The sequence below is a fragment of the Rhopilema esculentum genome, chromosome 8 (genome assembly GCF_057945365.1).
Source record: "Rhopilema esculentum isolate cy_ngs chromosome 8, ASM5794536v1, whole genome shotgun sequence".
In the NCBI taxonomy this organism is placed as follows: Eukaryota; Metazoa; Cnidaria; class Scyphozoa; order Rhizostomeae; family Rhizostomatidae; genus Rhopilema; species Rhopilema esculentum.
Window position 1 is genome coordinate 850,027 of NC_142822.1, and position 18,850 is coordinate 868,876.

Here is an 18,850-nt window from a genome sequence, read left to right on the forward strand (position 1 = left end):
TAGATTCAACGTTAGGCCTTTTTTATCTTGCAAAATAGCGAAGAATAAAAATGGCAAAACCATAATTTTTCTGGGATATTTTGTTTGCTACTCTAAAGATTGTTCAACTCAAATGCTATTGTTAATATAAGAAAAACAAAAGTGTGGAATTTCAGCTACTTTACACTTTGATGGATTAGATATCCTATTCATTCAACCAGTTTTGGATAAGCAGATTAAACTTGGTGTATCTAATGGTGTGCCTATCCCTGTATGTTTTAAGTCCGTTTTGTTTCTGTTTCTTGGAAGCAAATTTTGTTTCATTTCAATAAGGAGCCTGGAAAATCCCGAGAGGTTCAGCTTCTACAATACGTTGGTTGGCCCTACCACGATGTTCCCGATTCAAAGCGAGATATTCTGGCTCTTATTAGCAGGGCCGAAGAATCCCAGCGTCGGCTTGGCAGCAGCCCGATTCTCGTTATTTGCAGGTATGATATAGCTCTCGTTTTTTGCAGGTAGAATATAGCACTAACGTGCTGTTGTGACTAGGGCATATTTGAACCCCTTTATTTTTCCAAAATGACCGTTTATAGTCTTGAAATGTTAAGGCTCAAATGAAATAGGAATTTCTATGTTTCTATGGTTTCTGGAGTTTCTATGACTGCAAGTGAGAAACTGGTACTCAAGCAAAGGGCATCTCAGCTCTATTTTCTAATGCAGGGTTGGGCGACCTTTCTGGAGAGTGGGCCAGATTCTTCAAGCCTTTTCTTTCATTGGGCCAAATGTAATAAGAAAAACGAATGCGATAGTCTTGTAATAATGATAATTAAAATTTTCATTTCGATTCAATTATACTACAATCACAAACCTCTTTGTTACATAGGTATAGTTTGCAACTGGCTAGCCTGGGTTTACAAGATAAGACTATTTCGATCGTAAGTCCAAATGGAAAAACTAGAAAAAACAAGCAAAATTAGACAGAATATTTTTCAGGGTTTGGAGAAAACATCCTAGGGAGGAAATTCAGAACTATCCATCAATCAGCGTTTAGTCTTTTAGCTCAGGCTTTTAATGCTCGTTAACATTAATTTGTCCAGTGTGGGCTCCTTCAGGCTGGAAATTGAGGAACTGCAGAATCGTGAAAATGTGATCCCTATCGTCTTTACTAATTGGAGCAAAAAGAATTCGTAGCAACGGATAACAAAAATATATTTCCTTGATTCCTGGGTTTGAAGAAGATAATCTCATTTTGAATCGATATGTTTCATTCAATACCGCTCAGAATATCATCCTTGCCAACCAAAAAATTATAATATGATCCCACATCTTGCGGACCACATAAACTCTTTTCACGGGCCGGATTCTGGCCCGCGGGCCGAAGGTTGCCCACCCATGTTCTAATGTATAAAACTCTTAAATAAAAACGTCGGAGGGAATTCATACTTCTAATAAACTTTCAACTCCCATAAGAAGCACTTGCAAAATTGTAATTTTTAGACCTTGTTTGCGAACATAGAATTTGTTTTTTCGCTATTTATACGAGCAATGCTATTTTGTTTTGTAAGGCTCTCTCACAATTTAGAGCACGCGACATTAAAATATCCACTCTTATCAACTTGGTTTCACATACAAAATTCCAGTGCAGTTTTAGTCATCGTTCGTCATATCTGACCTTCGTCTATTGCTGTCTTTCTTGTATGCTGATCACTTTGTTATATATTAGACGATTGCTTATATCCTTATGGCTTGATCGTTTCAGTGACGGAGCCAGTCGATGTGGAACCTTTTGCTCAATATACAACTGCATCGAACGAGTCAAAGTGGAACAAATCATCGACGTATTTCAGGTTGTAAGAAGTATTCGGATGGTTCGACCACACGCCGTAGCTTCCGTGGTAAGTTATTGCGTAATATTGTTTGCAAACAAGATTTCAATAGTAACAAGAAAACATTTATTTTCAATTTTCTCAACCGGTATCTTTACTCGGAAGAATGCTTAACTTTACGCACAACCCTTATCAATACCACCTTATACCCATCCGCCATTCCCTTCATTTAACAGTGTCTCTCCTTATCCAAACTCATTCATAAAAATGTGTGTATCTTCCTTACTTGACATGACCAGATTATCCAAATCAATCACGGTTGAAAATATATTTGGATAACGATGTTAGGTTGTAGCCTTTAAAGAGAATATGGGACTGATTTGAAATTTTCTTATCTTTCTATCGATAATTTGATTCTTTCGTTGTCCTTTCTTACAGGGTCAAATGGAATATATATATGAAATGGTGTTGGAATATCTAAACTCATTCGACAATTACGTCACGTACAATTAACATTGATTCAACTCAATTCAGTGATACGCAGAGCATTTATCAACAATTTATAAACAGCTTCAAGCCGGCATTGGACATTCCGTATTTTGCAGTCGACACCCTGATTTGCAATGCATTATTAACAGCGCCCGGTCATAATGAGCTTCAATGCCGCCATATTTGCGAACATGGGTTTTCAATGCTTAGGCCAAAGTAGTTATAGTAATAACCAAATAATAACATTCAAGTGCAAAGTACATTTAAATTATTAAACGTTTATTTATATGCTTATATTACTGTATTATTCTGGCAAATTTTCATTACCGTTTCAGTTATGTTTTGTTTGTTCGTAATTTTGTTATAAACTGCCTTCTTCGGCCTGAACAACTTGACTTCTTTCAACACTCGTTGAGATTTAGTAGTGAAAAGATTTCTTCTTCTGTAAAATATCAATATTTGTAACCACTTCAAAATTTTGTTTGCCAACGTAAAAGCTACTATAAAACAGGCCCTTAAAATCAGAAAGAGATTAAAACATAGAGAGATTAATTTTTGAAGAAAGAAAATTGTTTTTAGCAAAAGTATGATTATCTTTTTGTGAAAGAAACTGTTAGAAATTATATCAATATTGCCTTTTCAAAAGTAATTTGGTCTTGCTTATACCCGCATACACACCGGTATTTTCGTAATTACCAAGAGTGCAAAAAGTTATTTTGATTACCTCCCACTTAACCGAACACAACAGAACACAAATCCTGTTAGTTTGCAAATTAAGGCAGCGACTCTTGTGAGTAAGTGATCACATATATTTAATGTTAAGTTTTGTTTAAAAGTGACTATAAGTTTGTTTTATCCAATGCTGTTTTGTAAAAGTTAAATTATTGTACTATACCTTTATTAATTATCTACCGTAAATTGAGCAACAATATTTGGCCCTAAAGCTCAGGGCTTTAATTTTAATTTTAGAAATTTTGTTAGATTATCAATACTCAATTTTCAATTCAATGTCCTATTAATTCGAAGCATATGCTTGGAAGCTGTTTGCAGCTCTCTTGGAGCTTTTTCAGGCTTGCTTTAAGGCTTTAAGTTATAATCAATATTGCTTAGAAAAATAGAAAAACAGTTAATTTCTAGAGGGAAAATCTAGTAAGGAACAACCAAGTTTGCAGGCAGCATCCCTGACGATTTTCTGTTTTGTGTATCTCTGAGTAACAAGAGTATCTTTAAAACAAAAGGTAAAAAATCAATTCATTTGTAAATTAGAAAATAGCTGTAAATGGAGTGAAAAAAGATGGAATGCGCACAGCGGAAAGTAGCAGAGTTCACGGAGATGCGATCGCTGATCGTGCCTCGTTTGTGACTTCTCAACCTCATTTGAGTAAACACATGGATCGTTCTCTTGTCGCAGAACTCTATCTAAACTTTCGGCTTTAAAATGGTCAAAATAACAGTGGATCTAATCGAGCAGTGTGCTCAATACACAAATGCAGTGAAGGAAAGAGAGATCGACTTAAGGGGATACAAAATATCAGTTATAGAAAATATGGGTGCCACCTTGGTAAGCATTTTGTCCTGGCCTTCTTATCGACCTCTTGTTTTAGTTACCCGCCATTTTGGAAGCCTCTCATTTTTATGATTCCGAAACATCATCAAGTTTAAAACGCGACTTATAATATATTAAAAAACTGTGGGAGCTGCAAAGCCCAAATTTCTACCAGTGCTATAACATTTCTTCTATTGCTTTTTTAAGAGCCAACAAGTTCTTTGCATAATTTCCCATTCAAAACAAAGTTCCTATAAAATTTCATGAAAGGACACACGTTAACCAACAAATGAGTGGGCGAAGCCGATTATTTATCGGGGTGGGTATTATTTTATTAGTAGTCTGGCAATGAGCTAGTAATGTATCCCTGCCCAGGTTGGACAGCATGTTTCACTTTGGCTACACAAGCTGCAACAACAGCACACCGTTTGCAGAGTATGGTTGATTTTGACAAGATGCAGGGTGTGCCAAAAGCACTGAGCATCATCGGGTGCTGATGTGCAAAGTCAGCCAGATGGCCATATCCCTGCCAATTTGTAACACATTTAACTGATTTTTTTCATAATGGCCCATGTCTATTATTGTGTTCAGAATTGAAATTATTGTAAAGTGATTCTAACCAGGTTGGAAAACCTGAATGATTTTGCGGACGCATCAATGGGACTTAATGCAAATTATCAGCTATAACCTGCGAGTGGAAGCATTTGAGCTGCGAGCAATGATGCCCATATATACATTACCATAGATAATATATGTATTCCTTGATGTTTTGGGTCACTAGAGGTGCAAGCACAAGAAGTTTAGCATTGCTGCAAGCATATGCATATTGTGGCAGCTTTCTTACTTGGGCTATTATTTCTAACTCAAAACATGTTGAGATAATTGCTATTATTTCTTGGATGTATGAGGTCAAAACATTCCTTGTCATGAACTTTGCTTTTGCTTTATACAACACTCGCTTTTGCCCCATTCAATCGTTAGCCAGATATGCTGTTAGGCCCTGTTATCATGCTGGTTCATTAGACCTATTTTATTTTCATACTCCATGCTCACTGAGCAACATCAGCAACACCTCCTGACGTTACTGGAGGCATCCTTTGATTTGCCTCTATTCTGTGTTTTAGCATTTCCCAAGCCTTTTAACAGCATATTTTCATCTTATCTTCGGAACTTATTGAAATAATTGAAATCAGCAAAGAATTTCACATCGGTTACAAACGAAAAAAGGTGTAATGATTTTTGGACCTTAAGCCTAGCACACACCAGGGATCTCTGTTGCCAGCGAGGGCAATTTTTGCCACTGGCAACTAAAATCGCTAGTCTGCAAAGAAAAACATCACATGATTCTTGTCGCCATTGACTAAAACCTGAAAATTGCAAGTGTGCAGGCCCAAAAACAAATTCTTGTTGATCAGCCAATCATAAAATGTTTTCAAGGCACATAGAAAGTGTTGTTGATTTTTAAGAAAGTTGACAAGATGGAGGTCACAGGAACATGTTTGTTCTCTTGGACAATGCATAAAGAGGATGTGTTAGTTGATTTGTGGTGCAAAAAACCCTGCCTGTCTGCCATATCCTCTCAACAATATGACGATAGGACAGTAAAAGCTGCAACCGTGGCTGAGCTTGCTGATGCTCTTGGTGCCACGGGCGGGTACTACTGCTCTCAATTATTTATAAACATATTTGAATAAACACAAACAAGATTTCTGTCTCATTGCACTAACAAATTTGCCCATCTACTGATATACCGCTAGGCTTAATGTTTCATAGGTTTTCTCATCTAAAATATATCTGATAATGCTTGAAAATCTATGGTTAATGGTACTATAGATAATTTTCTTATATGAAACAGTAAAGGGACTCAGTGTGTGAGACGTTTGCACTTAAATTAAAGGCACAGGTGGTGATTTTATATAGATGGCAAATGAATGCTCTATCTTTAAAACTGCTGCAATTGTCATTTGATTGGTTTTGGCAAAGCTTTGATTTTGTTGATTGGTTTAGAGCAAGCTACATTCCTTTCAAATCATCCCTATCAAAAAAATTCTCACTTAACAATGGCAGGAATTAAATAGGGTTGCATTTGGGAATCAACAAAGGGTGTTAGGCCCTCTTAGCCCCCTTGCTCTTTAACCAGCCGGTATAAACAGTTTTAACCACGAATATGACAGTAAAGATTGTACTCATAAGCTGGACTGTTTATGCAACCGATCAAGTTGTAACCAGGAATGAAATGACGTTTATCTAGACAGGCATTCAATGAATATCAATCTTATTCTGTCCAGCAAGAACTATCTTTTGCATGCTACATTTCTCTCCTTATTCCTTGTATTGAAAATAATTTTCTTGTATAATAATTTTCTTTGTATTGCTGGTAAAAAAGCTGATAAATGTCTTATGTATTTCAAAATTAAGGAATTGCTCAATAAACAAAAGAATAGCACCATTGCCTCATATTGCAATAACTAATGAGTTTTAAAAATGTGATACTGTTTGTGCGTTCATTTCCAAAGTCTTCGACAATGAGAAATATAGGGGACGATTGGAGTCTGTGGCCTCCGCACTTTTAAGCAAATTATGACCCAAAGTGTTTTATTTCGACTATGAACCTATCTTCCACATCCGTCAAAGCCCTTAAATTTAACTCCTAGTATTAGCATATAAGGGAATTCATAATTTTGGTCTCTCAATTCCCTGATTCAGTTCGAGAATATAATTGAATTACATTTTACCTACATTATAAATTATATTGAGATTAATTTTAAGCATCCAAATTGACTTAAGTTCAATCAATAAGCCTTTTGGTTTGCTGCTCAACTTGAAAATTCTGCTTTTATCAGTTGTTTACTGTGAATTGTTGAAAACAACTGAGGCAGAAAAGCAAGTTAAAACTAAGAGTATTGATCTTGTTGGAGTTGGAATGAATTGAATTTTGGTAAGAGAGGTACAGAGCTAAAACAGAAAATGACAATCAGGACATAGAGAAATCGATTAGATAAGCAAGATTAATAAATGATTAAAATTTTTTTAGACTAATTGATGCTGAAAGAGTTTTCTGTTTAAAAAGCATATTCAAGATCCAATTTCACCATGACTGATAAGAATATATGGGATTATATGATGAATATTCAAAGAAAAAGTAAAGGGTTTATTATCTAATGGATATAATAAACAAAATTTGATATACATATATATGCATTCAAGCACAAGGAGGATGAGAGGCAATTTCTATATCAAGAATTGTTGTTACTGGTGACAAAAATTTCTAGTGTGCGCTAGGCTTTAGAAGCACTTTAAAAATATTTTGTTGTGTCACTTTGAAAGTCCATCGATTGCTTAAAAGTTAGTACTTATAATATTAGTTGGTTTGCTTCAATTAATGATCACTTTGTGAACATTTTGCACATATTGCTTATTGATAATGATACAAAAATACCTCATGAGCAACATTGCTTTATAGGATCAGTTTGACTGTATAGATTTCTCAGACAATGATATCAGAAAAGTTGAAGGATTCCCTCATTTAAAAAGGCTGAAAACAATTCTCTTCAATAACAACAGAATTTCGTAAGTATTCCATGTTTTTCAACTTTATTTGTTGTTTATAAAATAATTTTTGAATGCCCTATGAATAACCTACCTTGTGTTCTCCAGGATATATCTTGCAACACCTGTTTATGAAAACTGTAATACCACTTAATTTATTTTAACTAACTACTTTCAACTATTTGGTACTCAAATTAAAAGTAGGTTTAAAAGTATATTAACAGTTTTTACTGTTTCTATTTGCTATATAGATTTTCATACCTCAGTAAAAACGTTTTGCATGATTCCATTTCTTGTACTTTTTATATTTGTACTTGAAACCACAACCATGATGTCCTGTTATTATGATAAAGTTATTGTTTTAGAATCTTTGAGCACTGCATTTACAACTTGTAGAGCATTCAATTTAATCTAAAAAGCTTCACAAATTGATGGAATTCAACAAACCATCAACGCAGCCATTCAGGAGTACAACACTTTTCAGAGTATTAGTTGTTAGAAAATCATCACAACAGAAGCAAAGTATCTAGTCATGGGGAAAGATATTTTTAGTTATGCAGCCTAACATTTTCAGTGATTTTTTTATTAAACAACTAGTATTATTTTAGGGACAAAAATTGCTAGGATTGGTGTTTTCAATGCAATATTAAATTTTTGTGTCTCTGATCCAAAGTCCTTATGCCTGTGTCTCAAGTTTTTAGCATCAAAATCTTGATTATCATTTTCTTGAAGTAAATTTTATATAAGATTTGTTTGTTCTTTGAATTAGTATTATTCTATAAAGCTAATATGATGTTCATATATTCTCTAGAAGATAATCAGATTTGCAGGTAAGTTGTGACAACATGACAAGCTTTTTGTCATTTGGTTGAGAGGCATCCCCCAGATTTCTGTTATTTCCTTAACTCATTGAATTTATCTTGAGACTTCTTGTCTTTTTTACACTTCATATAATCTGATTTATATTTTTAGCAATAAGTTAGACTTAATAGACTATGCATTTTGAAAGTTAGAGGGAAACAGATTAGCTGTAAATAGGCATAGTTCTTCAATTTCTGAAAAATGGAAGAAGGGGCAGGTTCCCCATATGTGCCCCAGTTCCTATGTCTATAAAATAGATTTTTCTATTGATAGCTCAGGAAAAATGTAACCTTTTCTAAATACTGGAAACTATTTTCTAAATTTTTATTGAAGCCATACTTTTTAAGCCTACTTTTGTTATCAAAGTGTGACATTCTAGCATTTAAAACATATTTACATAACTAAATGAAATTTAGAAACTAAAGAAAACCATTTGACCAGTTTTATACAATCACACTCATACAATTGATACTATGGTGTTAGTTGTAAACAACTGAAGCAAAAATTAATGGTAATAATGAAATGTTGCTGTTTACTATATTTCTGCCTTCTCTGTCCAATTTCTGTTAATTTCTGTTTTACAGACGAGTACAAGAAAATCTAGAGGAATCGCTTCCTAATTTGGAAACACTTGTTCTCACAAATAACAACATTGCAGAACTGGTATGACAATAGGTTATTTACTATAAGGCATTTGACAAATTTGAAATTATGACCTGCATATATAAACCCAAACCTGCATATATAAACCCAAATCTGGATTTTTAGCTGTAGGAAAACAATTTCTTTGTTAAAATCTGACAAAAGCATTTAAATTGCTGAAGGGCAATTTTCATCTCACTGACTGTCAGCTAGTGCATTTTTCCAGCAATTACCTTCTCAGTTCATTGGATTTTCTAATTAATTATGTTATATTCCCTATGATTATCAATTTCTCAGAGCTCAGGGCAATAACAAATGTCTTTTTTATTTCAGGCTGACCTGGAGCCGCTTGCTACAATTAAAAAATTAACATACTTAAGGTAAAATGATGCAAAAAATTACTTTTATTTTTTGTGCTCAATGTGTAGAAAAAGTTTTGTCAGTTTTTTTATGAAAAAGCAGTATTAATTATTGCAATTGTTGCTGGGGAGGGGGTTATTAAAAATGTGCGATCAGACGCACTTAGAATCAATGAAATCTGAGAAACGTAAGTAAATTGTAATGAAATGTGATCAAGTAAACAATAGTGAAACATAAAAAGCTGTGACCTTGAAACCCATACCAATCACATGACAAGATAATTCAAATATGGGGCTACTCCTTTTCAGGCACTTTTACACGAAGAACTTGATAACCTATTTCAGTTCTTTGTGAAGTGTTCAGAGGAACCACCAAAAAGACCTTAAAAGTTGTCACAATTTTGTAAGTTTTGAATCTAATTTGCATAAAGGGCTGGAGATGATGGTACTCCAGTGCTTCTATAAATTGTGTTATCTGAGTCTATTTCATGAACATAGAATAATGGACAATTAATATAATTAGTTTCTGTTTTTCATAAAAATGTTTGAAATGTGCAATTGATGAAATTTGCACAGCATTGGCCAAGGCCAGTGAAAATATTCCGTTTTTTTTAATTTTGATGAAATTCTACAAATTCTACAACACAAGGATTCCTTCAAAGAGCCAATTTTTTGTTGACATTTTTTTCAAACTTCATTACTTTTGGGAGAAATATTCCAGATACACCCAAATAAAAGATACAACTCAATCCAAAAGGGAGTTGTTTTCACCATTCCACCTCCCTGCATATGCTTTTGCAATTAATGCTAGAATGTAATTTGTAGGTTAATGCCTACATTTCAAGTGTAGCATCATATGGGCAACTGTACCTTACGGCCTGAATGTTTTTGGAACCTGGTCTGTATTAGATTCAAAAGGGTACTGCCACAGAGGGCGTGTCTAGTAGCCTCTGCAACAACACTGAAGCAAGTGCTTTAAAGTTTCTTAGAATTACAAGGAATTGGGTTACCGTAAGTCCTCGAATTTCTCGGCGGCTCATTTCGAAAAAAATTTTTTGGGCTTGGTGCTTAATCGAGGGCGGGGGCCTTTTTGTATTACCTTTTTTCACAAAAATTTCTTCAGGGTGGGGGCTTTCTCGATGGGGGGGGGACTTATTCGAGAATCTACAGTATGCAATCAGCTGAACAGTAGGAAGCTTTCGACAACTAGGTAAGTTTTTGATGAAAATTATTTTACCGTTCCTTTGTAGCCGGTAGCGTGAAAGCATGAAACACTTGCCCACGACGCCACAAGATGTTTTTATAACCTTGAATTGAATTATATGGTTATTTACATTGGACATTGGAGTCTATGAATGTTATGTTTTCAAATTCATTATTATGACTATTGATTGCATTTTGTAAGTGTTTCAGTAAGTTTTTATATATATTAATTCTGTTATAGCTTGATGAGAAATCCCGTGGCAAACAAACAATCGTACAGACTATTTGTGATTCATAAGGTCCCTCAATTGCGAGTTCTTGACTTTGTGCGAGTCAGGCAAAAGGTTTGTTTGATTCTGCTTATCTATGTCGAATGGTGTCTGATCTTCATGAAATCTTGAGAGCAAAGGACACAAATATGAAGGGCCTTATCAAACAGGGTATTGTTGACGAATTGATCTTCTTATGTGAATTTCTAAGGTATATATCTCAATGTTGATAATTTTTGTTACAGCTCAAAATACTGCTTTCTTGCTTCCACTCTCGCTCCTGGGCTGTCTTGTTGCTCTCATATTGTTTATTGTGAAACAGGGCTCCATGATTTTCAATACCCTCAAATACTTTTGAATGAAAGATTTTATCTTTTGAAAAAAGATAATTTGTCTATACATTTATGTACTTTATTTACGTTCAAACTACGATATATAGACCTAAATATTGTAGCTTTCTTTTAGGTTTCTTTCTGATGTAGAGACATCAGAAATTATCGAGAATGGTCTCAAATTTTGTGACTGAAATATTTTATAACGAAGAATAAAGCACCATTCCCCAACAATCTAAGGATTTTGCTGGGAAATTAAATATATTTCCAATGTCATCCTCGATTCAGTTTGAAGTTCTGTAAAGTTTAAACTTTAAAAAGTTTTCATTCACCAGTTATCCGTTTTGATTTGCAGGAGCGTGAAGCTGCAAAAAGGCTATTCTCGAGTAAACGCGGCGAACAGATGAAACAAGACATAGCAGCAAAAAGACCGAAAACGTAGGCTTTTCTACCTTTCAACCTTAGCAATGTTTACAAAGTCTTTACAGATACTCAGCAACTTATTTTCACCGTAACGTTTTTTCTCAATCCAACACTGCTCGATCTTGTACCAATGGAAAATTGCCTTTTCTCTACTTTTTAGTGCCTGAAAGACCGCAGTAATTCTTAAGATCGTTTTAAGGAGTTTTTCCTACCAAAGTCAAGAGCAATATTCTATTTTATTCTGGATCAACTTTCAAAACCTTTCTAAAAGACTAAGAGGTGTTCAGAGCGCTGTAACTGAGATTCTTTTCACCTCAATACCATTTACCCCCCGCCACTATCCTCACTGTCAGTAATAGCCTCGCTTTTTTGCATTTTTCCCATGAGCGTTTTATTCGTTTTATTCCGCCGATGATTTTTGTTCTGATTTGAGCCATGATTTGTTCTGAATGATTTTTCAGATTTGAGCCAAAGATGCCAGAACCGGTCAAGAAAAACCCCGAACAAGAGAAAGATATTGCTGCAATCAAGGTATTCCAAACATTTTTGTTTATTGTTTCATGTCGTCATACATATATAGTTCTCTCTATAAAACAAGCATCTGTGGTAGCCCTCTACCCAAACGTAGTACATTTAGCAGTTTTGTTAGCACATAGCTTGTAACACTGAGCATGCAGTTTCTCCAAGCCACACCCTGTCGTCGAAGTTCTTTGCGCATTGGGAGTAATTGCTGAACCCCTAGAAAGTTCTCGAAATGCTATTTATTTCTTGTTAGGACGCCCACTTAATTTGTTTTCGATCTCAAATATTTCAACCTAAGGATAATTGTCAATGTTTTCAATATATATTGAGAATTTACATTTGGCTGTGACAAATATTGGAAGAAATTAAGAAATCAAATTTTTGATGCCTAGCAAATTTGTTCATTATATCAAAATTTTCGGAAAACTCAGAAAACACCAAGTACATGGTCAGGCCATATAAAATTGATTAATTGATTCTCATCCGCGCCTGTATCATATTTTGACACTGCCTTAGTTTTTTTATATTTTATATTTTCATCTAAATATCCCGCCCGTTTTAGATTTATTTATAGTCGAACAATTTTATATTTAGTATCAACTTATTTTAAGAAAATTAAGTAATCCAACCTTTCCCAGTTTTTCATGCCCAACATAAAACAGCACGTAAGGCAAAGGATACCTCCTAGGGAGATGAAGAACACTTTGTGTTCTCTGTTCTTACACAAAAGGCTAGCCATAGACTGAAAATAGCATAGACAACAGCAACCCAAACAGCAGTAGTTTTCAACAACAGTTAATAAATTTGTGTATTTTTAAATTTATGATTTGCCAGCTGTATTTTGCCGATAAAAAAGGGCGTGTCTCACTCTTTAAGGGTGTGGTCAAAAGATAAATACTCTTATATGCTGCTTTTATGCGTTTCTGTTTCAAAGTTTGTACTTTTGTGCTATACCTTGAAATTGTTGCGAAAAGGGTGAGTACAAAAATTGCTTCTTTTGCCCGGCCAAAATCCTTGATGTGTCAGCAGACAAATTGTTGGGGGGCACCGCACCTACCCCTACGTGCAATGACACGATAGAGCTGCCGTATTACAGCGCAAAAAACGACGACATTCGCATATTCTGTGGATCTGTGGATGAAAACGCCAAGTTTTTTCTTAATTTATCTTCTGATCTTCTTTACCTTAAAGTGAAAAGCCGAATTTTGAAAATTGGCGTTTTCATCATTTTCCAGTGACCTGAATGAAGGGTGTTGCACCAAAATCCATTTTGTGTGTTGCAAGGGTGTTGCAATTATTGTATGTGTCTAACAGCCCCAATCATTGATGCTTAAATCCGTTCCTGATTGTCTGCGACAGTCTGCATGTGTCTCCCGACTGTTGCAGACCGTTGCCGACACTCTTACGATCTGACAATTGGGACCAGGCTTAACATTTCTTAATGATATTATGGTCTTATGATTACCGATTGGCGTTGTGTTTTGTTTCTTTAAAGCTACGACGGAAAAGGGGAGGACACGGCTCTTTGGGGTTATTTACAAATGTTAAAGAATTTAGGCCCATTTATAAAATATTAAATTGCCGCCCGGCCAATATTTGTTGTGCCATTCTGATGAGAATCAACCAATTAATTTTATATGGCCTTAGTAAAATTGCCTCAACGTGAGGGGAAAATTTTCGACTTTGGTGATTTTTGTCAATTCAAATGAAATATAAATGACAGGACTTCACAATACCACTAATTTCGACCCAGTTGTCATGTTAATGAACAGTCTTCCGCTATGCATGAAAAAAGTCAAATAATGTTAGCCTGTCTACCGACTCTACGGAGGACAAAAAAGAGAGTCGTGCTTCTCTCCCGTCGATAGACTGCATGTTAGCTCTATAATGGAGGTTTAGGGCATAACCGGTTGTAAGATAATGTCCCAGCCTAGTCAAAGATTTATGAACAATTTTTTTGCGGTACAGAATTTGAAAATGGCTTTGAAAAAAGCAAACATTTTACAACATACTTAAAGCTTTTTCGTCTGACACTCCTCAGAGCATAAAACGTCAGAATAGGTTCCGAAAAAACACGATGGAAAAATATATACCCAGTTGTGGATCGAAATAGGCCAATCAGAAAAACGCAAGCACAAGACCGGTATAGTTGACCAATCAGTGCCGCGAGCCTAAAGAAAAATTACCAATGGAGTCCAAGAGAGAAAACGAACTCCTTTTGTCTACACAATGGCGGCCTTTTCGTTTTTATGTAGATTGACTCCAAAACTGCTAGATGGAAGGACGACCGGGCTCTGCCAATTATCCGAAACATGTCGTCTTATAGAGTATTGCACAATCTGGGTTGTCTAAAAGATGTTGACCAATGGCAGAATCACTTGTTTTAACAGAGCTTCTAGACCTACAAGATCGAGGAGGCTGTTCTCTTTGAGGGGCAGTTTTGTTTCGTATGTTGGAAGGAACATGCTGTTTTATCCTATCCCCCAATCTTTGGGTTGTGCGCCCTACGTAGCCAGAATCACACTGGCACGTAAATTCATAAATGATGGAACTTTTTTGTTTGGTAGGAACGCAATCCTTTTGAATGGATGGAAGGGCTCTCCTAGTGCTGTAAACAATCCGAGCATTGACAGCAAAGAAACAATTGGTTATGGCTTGCCTAATCTGACTCTCGAATCGCAAGGAAGTGTTACCAATCCATGGTAGTTTCAAATAGACTGGGCACTTTTGCGGACCAAACTTTTGAACAGCCGAAAAACTTGCGATCTTCTCCTTAGTATAAGATAAAATGACGTCTTCAGGATAGGTCAGATTAGGCAAGCCATAACCAATTGTTTCTTTGCTGTCAATCCTCGGATTGTTTACAGCACTAGGAGAGCCCTTCCATCCATTCAAAAGGATTGCGTTCCTACCAAACAAAAAAGTTCCGTCATTTATGAATTTACGTGCCAGTGTGATTCTGGCTACGTAGGGCGCACAACCCAAAGATTGGGGGATAGGATAAAACAGCATGTTCCTTCCAACATACGAAACAAAACTGCCCCTCAAAGAGAACAGCCTCCTCGATCTTGTAGGTCTAGAAGCTCTGTTAAAACAAGTGATTCTGCCATTGGTCAACATCTTTTAGACAACCCAGATTGTGCAATACTCTATAAGACGACATGTTTCGGATAATTGGCAGAGCCCGGTCGTCCTTCCATCTAGCAGTTTTGGAGTCAATCTACATAAAAACGAAAAGGCCGCCATTGTGTAGACAAAAGGAGTTCGTTTTCTCTCTTGGACTCCATTGGTAATTTTTCTTTAGGCTCGCGGCACTGATTGGTCAACTATACCGGTTTTGTGCTTGCGTTTTTCTGATTGGCCTATTTCGATCCACAACTGGGTATATATTTTTCCATCGTGTTTTTTCGGAACCTATTCTGACGTTTTATGCTCTGAGGAGTGTCAGACGAAAAAGCTTTAAGTATGTTGTAAAATGTTTGCTTTTTTCAAAGCCATTTTCAAAGATTTATGTTTGAATACACAAGCATATTGCCTTGTTTTAATTCAAGGAAAGGTCTGTAACTGAATCGCTATCTTTCAAATTTAAAGTTTACGATGAAAATAATTGCGAAGGCCATCAAATCATAAACATTCGTCAGGACTAGGTCACTAAGCATTCCTAGCCTAAACATATAACGCCATTTTTGTTCGTTAAATGTCATGGCCTTATCATCAATATTTTATATTTAGGATGCAATAGCAAAGGCGACGAGTCTCGAAGAAGTGCAGCGTCTTGAGCAAATGCTGAAGAAAGGTCAGGTGCCGGGCAAACAATCCAATGCGGAGGAGGAGAACGGAATCGAGGAAACCGAAGAAATGGACGAAACATGATTCCCAATCGAGATTAATAGCTATTCCATGCCTTTGGTATAGAACCAAAGTCATTTTGTACAGTGTTGGTTTTTGACAAATAACACTTGTGTCAACGAGGGCAGTACCAGAGTAAAGAGTAGGTTTCTTACACAGCCGAGGCCAAATGACGATGATTAACTGACTGTGTTTGGAAACTTAAAGGCAAAACTGAATTCTTTGTATGATTTTATGTACCTGTTTTTAATCAAGTGCAAAGATAGTAGCCTTTTAATCGCAAAGTTTCCATTGAATTTTGGTTAATTTTGTTTTTTTTCTTTGAAAGTTTATTTTTGTATCACATCTTTTGTGTAAACAACTAGAATCATTGGTCTTTGTATGCCAGGCAGCGAAGAATGCACGAGGACCTTGTGGCAGTGTTAAGATATGGGGCGAAACATCGAAAGGAATCTGTGATTATACCTTTATATCTTTGGCTGCTACACACTTTCTATCTTGCCACGCCCTTTGGGTTCTATTAACATGGATTTTCAAGAATCCCTTACATTTCAACAACGGTATAGATCCTTATTTGTATACAGAAACGAGGATGATCAGAAACGAGGATGATCAGAAACGAGGATAATCAGAAACGAGGATGATCGTTTATAACGAACACGCAAGACCCCACCACCATAACCTACCTTTTCTCCCTTCTTTCTCTGTAAAGCCGTTACAATTTTTTTTGCTTACATTTTTTGCTATATTTTTTTCAAAATTTAACTCTCAAACGAGGCCTTATTCTAAGATATTACCCTTTGATGCCAAGTTTCAATGTTATTATTCATCTTCCGGTCGAAAACAACGAGTCAATCTTTAAATCCTTTGCAGGAACAGCCATGGATACTCTTAACAGCAGTTTCAGGTCGAAAGCAACGCCCAGACATTATATCAATATTTTCATTAGACAAAGCCTTTTTGTCCATGTTTATATCAGTGCAACCTGATGTTATGTTTTTGAAATTCCTGAACTAGTAGGGTTCTTTAATTTGCGGGTTAAGGTTTTTGACAACGTCGTCAAAATTTTACTAAGAATAAAAGCATTAGTACATTTAATTTAATGTACAAGCGACTCTTCAAATTTATAAATGAAGATAATGCAAATATTTTGACATTGCTATTTGAAATACATATGTGTATTCAGAAAAGAGGATGATCAGAAACGAGGATTATCGTTTATTTATAAGGAACACTATTAAACAGGCTGAAATTTCTAAGGGCATCGATTAAACATCCCACGTGTGGATGCGTCTATACATAGTCCATAGTGTACCTGCAGGCAAGGCAAGTGATCGATTGAATGTGTTCATATTTTCTATTGCTTGTCTTAGCTATCGTTTTCACACACGTACATTGATGGATATGTTTTGAAAACGCATGTAGACACACCTACTCGAAACGTTGCTGAAAACTATGACAATGTCAGCTATTGCTGGTTTTTGTCTTGCGATTAGGCATCTTTTGTAAGATGAATCTTGTAGGAAACTTTGGTGTCCAGATAATAGAAACAGTATAAACACGTAGCTTTAGGTTGAATTATTTGTTATGAAAAGGATGAAACATGGTCACACTGTCAACATTCGTGGGAAGAAACTTTATTTTATGTACTTCAAACAAATTTCAGATAAACTAATTGAAATACAGATTTGAAACCACTAGTAAGCGAGTTGGTATTGCAGTTGAGTTCTGAAATAAGCATCAAATTCGAGAGACAACCACACGCCAAAACCACTTATATCTAAATATAAGATTGCCAAATAGGTTATGCGAAAATGACATCTAAATTTGGAGGTATTTGGTGATGTTATTCTATGATTTTATTTTTTTGAAACTGCCATTACGTTACAAACACTAAGTCTTGAGCATTTCCTGTTGGTAGCACGGGAGTTCTCCGGTAGTGAAATCTCGTTTTTGACGACCTTTGTATAAAATTTTATATTTGGTCCGGCTGGCGTCGTCACTGATTAGTTTTCATAGATCCCTAGCAGATGATAAAACCACATGCAATTTCGTGAGAAGTTTATGATACTTGAAGATACAAGGAACAGATTTAGCAACATGTTTGGTTTTAGTAAGAAGTGATACGTATGGAGACAATGAATTAACTGTTTATATTCTTTTTAAGTACCCTGAGAAATCCCAAAACGATTTTGGTTTCCGATTCAAAATGGACATAAAATAAAAATAAAACAGTGGTGAAATTTAAAATGTTTTGCCTATTTCATTTCATTTATTTAGCGTACCTATTTAGCATTTATTTAGCGATATATCCCAACAATTACTGGAAAATAAGTAACCTTTTAACAGATGGTGTTTTAATAGCCAGGAAACGGCCATTGAGGCATCTTCCTTGAAAAGCCACGCCCATTCCGATAGGGAACCAAACTGAAAGCTCCTTCGGACAAGCTGCTGACATCATGAACAAATCCGAAGTGATTTCTTACTGAAGTGAAAGCCGCCTGGTAAATGGTGGCAAGAGGTGAAAACAGTGTTCGTTTACTTTCAATTTCAATTTGAAAGGCAAAGTTTAGGCTGTAGTGGACATGGATGGATTTATGAACATCAGATTTTCAATATTTTGACTACATTATAACCAGGCCTAATTTCTAACGTCGAACGAGAGCCAATTGGGGATGCCTCGAGAACTCCTGATAGCGTTCATCATTTCCATATCTTTCATAGATTTGGGTAAGTATTATCATGACGATAGATTTTCATTGTAAGAATCGAACAAAAACTGTTTACGCATATATCACGGCGCCATTGAAATGTTTAGATGAATTTAATATCAGACCATGTGAAGAGAAACATTCTTCAACTGAGTATGGTTTTGGACGGAGAATGCAGATTACTTCAAAACTCTGTGGTTTATGTTTGAAAGCCGCTGAGAAGAAAAAACACCGAGCTTTCTACTAAATAAATTTGTGCATGATATTGTGCGATTTGCCACAGTTGAGAA

At 35.7% G+C, this 18,850-nt stretch overlaps 3 protein-coding genes across 4 annotated transcripts in view; all 3 read left to right on the forward strand.

Moving 5' to 3' along the window:
- Nucleotides 1-3,297, forward strand: part of LOC135695172 (receptor-type tyrosine-protein phosphatase mu) — a 28,285-nt gene extending 24,988 nt beyond the window's left edge. The window contains exons 32-34 of the mRNA XM_089109740.1: nt 313-467; nt 1,739-1,874; nt 2,244-3,297. Coding sequence (XP_088965866.1) covers nt 313-467; nt 1,739-1,874; nt 2,244-2,318 — 366 coding nt within the window. The 3' untranslated portion in view covers nt 2,319-3,297. The remainder of the gene's footprint in view (nt 1-312; nt 468-1,738; nt 1,875-2,243) is intronic.
- A 369-nt stretch (nt 3,298-3,666) lies between these two features.
- On the forward strand, nt 3,667-16,169 carry LOC135694880 (U2 small nuclear ribonucleoprotein A'). The gene is made up of 8 exons (XM_065213755.2): nt 3,667-3,855; nt 7,304-7,410; nt 8,835-8,913; nt 9,226-9,272; nt 10,696-10,798; nt 11,411-11,493; nt 11,940-12,009; nt 15,733-16,169. Exons 1-8 carry the CDS (start codon nt 3,733-3,735, stop codon nt 15,871-15,873), a joined length of 753 nt encoding a protein of 250 aa, XP_065069827.2. The 5' UTR covers nt 3,667-3,732; the 3' UTR covers nt 15,874-16,169.
- Nucleotides 16,170-16,308: 139 nt separating this feature from the next.
- LOC135694875 (receptor-type tyrosine-protein phosphatase delta) overlaps nt 16,309-18,850 on the forward strand; it is a 29,964-nt gene continuing 27,422 nt past the window's right edge. For both annotated transcript variants that reach the window (XM_065213749.2, XM_065213750.2), the window contains exon 1: nt 16,309-18,579. In XM_065213749.2, the coding sequence (XP_065069821.2) occupies nt 18,525-18,579 (55 nt within the window). In that variant the 5' untranslated portion in view covers nt 16,309-18,524. The remainder of the gene's footprint in view (nt 18,580-18,850) is intronic.

Bases quoted from the DNA above. Each gene is read 5' to 3' on its own strand.
- LOC135694880 (XM_065213755.2), top strand. From the start codon at position 3,733: ATGGTCAAAATAACAGTGGATCTAATCGAGCAGTGTGCTCAATACACA. The intron at 8,914-9,225 runs GTATGACAATAG...TTTTTATTTCAG, and splicing joins ATAACAACATTGCAGAACTG to GCTGACCTGGAGCCGCTTGC. The intron at 10,799-11,410 runs GTTTGTTTGATT...TTTGATTTGCAG, and splicing joins TTGTGCGAGTCAGGCAAAAG to GAGCGTGAAGCTGCAAAAAG.